Source organism: Eurypyga helias, unplaced genomic scaffold (assembly GCF_000690775.1).
Source record: "Eurypyga helias isolate BGI_N326 unplaced genomic scaffold, ASM69077v1 scaffold25888, whole genome shotgun sequence".
Lineage (NCBI taxonomy): Eukaryota > Metazoa > Chordata > Aves > Eurypygiformes > Eurypygidae > Eurypyga > Eurypyga helias.
The window spans coordinates 34,567-39,566 of record NW_010266705.1 but is presented as its reverse complement, the minus strand read 5'-3'; the positions used below and the strand labels follow the sequence as shown (position 1 = coordinate 39,566).

The following is a 5,000-nucleotide window of genomic DNA, read 5'->3' as shown; positions in this document are numbered from 1 at the left end:
GGTCTCCCAGTACAATTGGACAATTAGTGGTAAAATTACTAGGAGTAGCCTTAAGGAGACATATGGAGGCAATTTTCATATGAATGATGCCCTGTGGCCTTTCCTGCAAAGGAAAACCAAGGATCATTTACAGAGCTTTTCCTTAAAAAAACCCTTGTAGAACCCATATCTTGGAAGGCGACAGCAAGAAAGGGGGAACTTTGAGACGACAAATACGATTGCAAGTCGCCTTCGTAATTATGTGAACGGGCTGGCATCGGTCTTATCGGTGCCATCGTGATCTAAGGCATGTTTTCTGTACGATTTTTATAGCTGATAACACCCCACGCCATCAGAGTTCAAACACCACCACGGCACATTCCAGGAGTTGTTGAAGTAACCCTCTCCTACAAATCCAAACAGTTCTGCAAAGGTGCTCCCGGCCGATTCGTCTACACTGGTAAGTGCACGGTCTCCTCAGCCCTTTTGGGATACCAGCTCCTGCCTCTTAATGATGTACGGGCAGTGCAAAGCGGGAACATGACAATGCTGTTAAAAAATGGGATGTATCTTGGAGGAAATGTAGCTGGTGGTAGCTGGACCTCAAAATACCTGTTTGTGTGGGCACCCGGAAGCTCTGGTGCCTATCCAAGCCTCTTGGGTCTTAAAAATGTCTCGGTGTCTCATGAGATCAAGCTCTCTCACACTCTCTCGCTTACTTCCTGTTTTCTTTTTGGCCAGAAATAGATTAATGACGGTATTTCCTACTCTGCCTGAGCCAGAAAAAAGGAGTTGAGATGTATTCAGTGATGAAAAATACTTTTCAGGCTATCTATCCAAACTTCTTGAACTTCCCTAAAGGTTCAGTTGAAGTTTTAGGCACCGGTTCAAGAAGCCATTGTTGGATCCAAATAACTTTATCCAACCTTATTCACGATCTGGCTCTAGAAGTTCTTTCAGACCTGAAACTTGGGATGCAAACTCACAAGCCTGAGAATGACTTATTTACGCCAATTCTTTTAAATACAGTTGATTTTAATTTACAAGAGCACAAGAAAAAGTTGGAACTTTGTGGTTCCCAGTGGTTTTATTATGAAAATTCTTACTTGGGGATGAAGCATTGCTGGCTTTTTATCACAACTGTGTATTACTGTTTCTCTGGTGTTTAACAATGAATTTAACTGAGGTGCTGGGAGGGAAAGGGGAGAAATAGCAATTTAATTTACTGTACTTTTGGATGAGGATTCTAGGTAATACATTTGATCTGATGAATCAATCTCTCTTTTGAAAACAAAGAGCCTTTAACTGTTTACTCGACAGACTGCAGGGATTTGGGGAGGGTTCTTGCTGCTTATTGGGCAGATAATGCAGATTGCAGATGATGTGCAGATGATGTGCCTCTTGATGAATATTTTCCCACTAGGCTGCAACTGTTTCTATCTATTAATTTAGATCTAATGGGAAAAGTGTGTTCCTGGGTAGTTTTAAGCTAGGACTTTTTAAACAGTTAACGCGTCGAGGATATGTTTGATCTGTGGCTGGCGTGAACTTTTACGTGAAGGCAGCGCCTGAGGTGCCTATCTCCCATCTTTCCCCAAGGAAATCACACCCTGAGCGAAACCAATGCTCGCATTCACCTCTGGGTGCCTCGCTTCTGGCTGGCGAGGGAGCGAATATTTACGTTTTCTTGCTCTTTCTGATCGGGTTGTTGCCAGAGTTACCAAATGGGGTGGTGGTGCCCGTGGTGCTGTGGGTGCTGACGACATATCCGGGGAGCCGAGGCTGTTGCGCGGTCTGCTGCAGAGGTGGTGCCGCAGGTGGGGCTGCGCGCAGCCGCCGTCCCAGGCGGAAAAATGCCGTGAGGAACGCAGTCCGTGCAAAGCTAGAGCGGCGTATCACGACAAGTATGACTGTTGAGCTAAGATAAGTGTTCAGCAAGATGAAAAATGAATGAATTAAAAGCCTCAGACTAAGTTCCAGATATTTTAGCTGCTGTGAGCTGGTGCAGTTCCACTGCGCACAGGGAAGCGCTGCAGATTTGAACCAGATGACGGTCTGGCTCTCGGTGCACAGTCCTGGAATTCTGAATTGCTTTACAGCAATGCCCTTAACTGATTTCTTAGGTGCGGATTTTGCAAATTTGGCAAATGCTGCTGTTTTGAAGTTCCTTCTAACGTGTAAATGCAAATACGTATGAAACTGTGAGAAAAGCCATTTGTTTCTTCTTTCCTGGGTCATCTTTTGTATTTATCGCTAAGTAGAGATGTTTAAAAGAATCGTGAGAGTGTCAGGAGCGTCTCCCACTGCAATGACATCGTAATAAAGCTGCATTGCCAACAACACCTTAACGGGAACATGTATTTAGAACACCTTTTGAGGGAAACAAAACCCTATAGCCCAGCGATGGGAAAATAAAAAGATAAAGCCAGTGCCTGCCTGACCGAGAAACTTCTTCCTGCTTTGCTTTATCCTGAAGTGATAGGGTGACTGAGATAGTCTTTGGAAATTACAGCTGCCATTGAGAGCGAAGCCAAGCCTCACGGTATTTCAGAAAACGAAAATGATGTAGCCCTGGAGGAGGGAGGGGCTGAATCCCCAGGGCATCTGTTTCCCATCAGTGTCCCACCATGCTTGCAGTCTGGCTTGGCACTCTAACATTTAACCTTCCCAGCATGAGGTAGACCATAGGGCAACAAGGCTGCGGAATAATGAAACAAGAGTGTAGTGTGGTGTACAAAGCCTTTGTGAGCAGAGAAGTTGAGACATTAAATGATCAGGGTGCAGAGATATGAAAGTTCCAGATTTTTCTAAAAAGCCCCCATTAGTCTCACGCAGAAGGAAGAGCGCGCCGTCTCTCAGCAGGCAGAGGCAAGGCCTTTCCCCATCTATCCATGCCTTTTTGCCCGCTGCTTTCAACTATTATAAAGATACAATTACCTTGGGAGATTGTGGCAGTTCAGTTGATTAGCACGGTGAATTAAAAGAATGAGTCACAAATGACATGTCCAGCTCTTCTCTACTAGTCCTTTGTATTCCCAGTATACCTCACCCCTGTTGTAAGAAGGTCAAAAATTAGAGAGAGATAACAATTTTCAAGCAGCTAGCACTTAGGAGCAGAATTAACAATCATTCTGTATGTAATTGCCAGTTAATAGTAAATTGCCTTCTAGACTGTAAAATGCAATATAAACTGGTGGGCACCTAAAATTAAATTAATGAGGTATTTGCTGCATTTAAAAACGAACAGTGCAAATTAATAACTGGGTGCAATACTTGTTTTAATATATATCGAACAGTGCATCGTTTGCTTGTTTAACGATAATTTTAAAAGTGCTACCTTAGAAATCCTCTATCTGCCTGGGTAAATCGGGTGGTTTGCGCAGGTTGTAGCCATAATTTTGCTGGTAAAGTCTTCCAGGTTTCTAAATTAAATATCAGCGATTATTTTTTTTAATTAGAGTATAAGCACTGCAGCGTTATTTGATTATGGGAAGCTGTGATTTGTATGCTTCTAAATGAAATGATGTTACAGATAAAATGGCACCTTTACACACGCATTTTAAGCTCTGCAGGCTCTGTTGGTTTACCTGAAGGCGAGCGGCAGTACTGTATTCACAACGTATTTGTGCCACTGCGTTAGCGTTCTCTCTAAGCGCGTATTTTGCATAATGACCTCCTGGCCAACACAGGGAGCACGGTCCGACCCAGGGTATAGCAAAAGAGTTTCAAAGAATGCAACTTGGCGCTTGGAACTTCTAACGCTGACCGGGTTCGCCCTAATGCTTCCGTGGCGCTCTCTCATTTTGATAACTTCTTCTGCTCCGTGAAAGAAATGACCCAAATTGTCGGGAGGCGACAGATCGTTTGCAGGAGACTGTACCCGGCTGCTGTGCAAGGTATTGGCAGTCGATTGCAAACATGTCCAAAGCAGGCGTAGGGCGAGCGTGAATGTTGAATAGATGGAACCATTCCCAGGCCTGCAATGCGTTTGCTAGATGCGAACATAAAAATGATTATTTTGCACAAAGACTTGCATTCAATTTTAAGCGTATGAAGCCATTACTCAACCAGCGATCGCTCACGGTTTGTGTTCCTTCTGATAGAGTATTTATGTTGACGAAGGACGGCCGGGCTCTGGGGCTGGCACAGCACCAAGGGGGGGAAGCCCTCTTTACTCACTACATTGTCCAGATTCTGCGGTTTGGCTCGGTTTTGCCTCGGTGTGGAGACCTCCGCTTTGGCTGGGTTCCCTCGGTTAACCCCCACTCCACTTCCCCCCCTCGGAAAGATCTCGTGTTCCTCAAGTATTTTCGAGATCTTTTGTGTGCATTCAAATGGGATTCTGTCAATGGCGCTGTTACACTGTTTAGAGTCAATAGCTCCCTTCCATCACAGCCAACACAAACTAGCTGTCTCATAGGTCAGTGCTCTTTAAACAAATTACTTGTATCCACAGAGCAAATGATTGTTAATTGCCTCCCACAAATCATACTATTTTTACTGTGCTAAACTACATGCTAATGCCTTAGTTAAATTTAAATCACCTGATTATTTCTTCTACGTATTCAATTATTGCTCTTAAGTGCGAAATCTGGTGACTTTGCAAAACGAATGCTAAAAGTGCGCAGAGTGGATACAGGACTTTGTTGGAAAGCCTTAAAAAAAAAAAAAAAAGTAGGGTTACATTCATTTTAATGAAATCCTCAGCATCTCTAATTCGTATACATTGCGTTTCCTTTGTTTATATATATATTTTTAAAGTGCTGTTGTCCTGAAGCAACCTACACTCCCTGCTATCACAGTATCGGTTATTTATTGATCAGGCCGTGTGTCAGGATCGGTTGTTAGCAAGCTGGAAAAAAAAAAAAAAAAGACCCAGATGGAACAAATAGTCTTGCCCTTTCTTCGAGATGGGTCTGGCTAAGTCGGTCAAAGTTAGCACTGAGGGGTCAAACCCAGAAAGTGCTGCCCTTAATATGCTTCACCGCTTTTTGCGCCAGAGTGAAACGCAGTCTTCTTAA

At 43.7% G+C, this 5,000-nt stretch overlaps 1 protein-coding gene across 1 annotated transcript in view; it reads left to right on the top strand.

Moving 5' to 3' along the window:
* EBF3 (early B-cell factor 3) overlaps positions 1–5,000 on the top strand; it is a 43,430-nt gene that overhangs the window by 9,693 nt on the left and 28,737 nt on the right. The window contains exon 4 of the mRNA XM_010157196.1: positions 313–439. Within this exon, the coding sequence (XP_010155498.1) occupies positions 313–439 (127 nt within the window). The remainder of the gene's footprint in view (positions 1–312; positions 440–5,000) is intronic.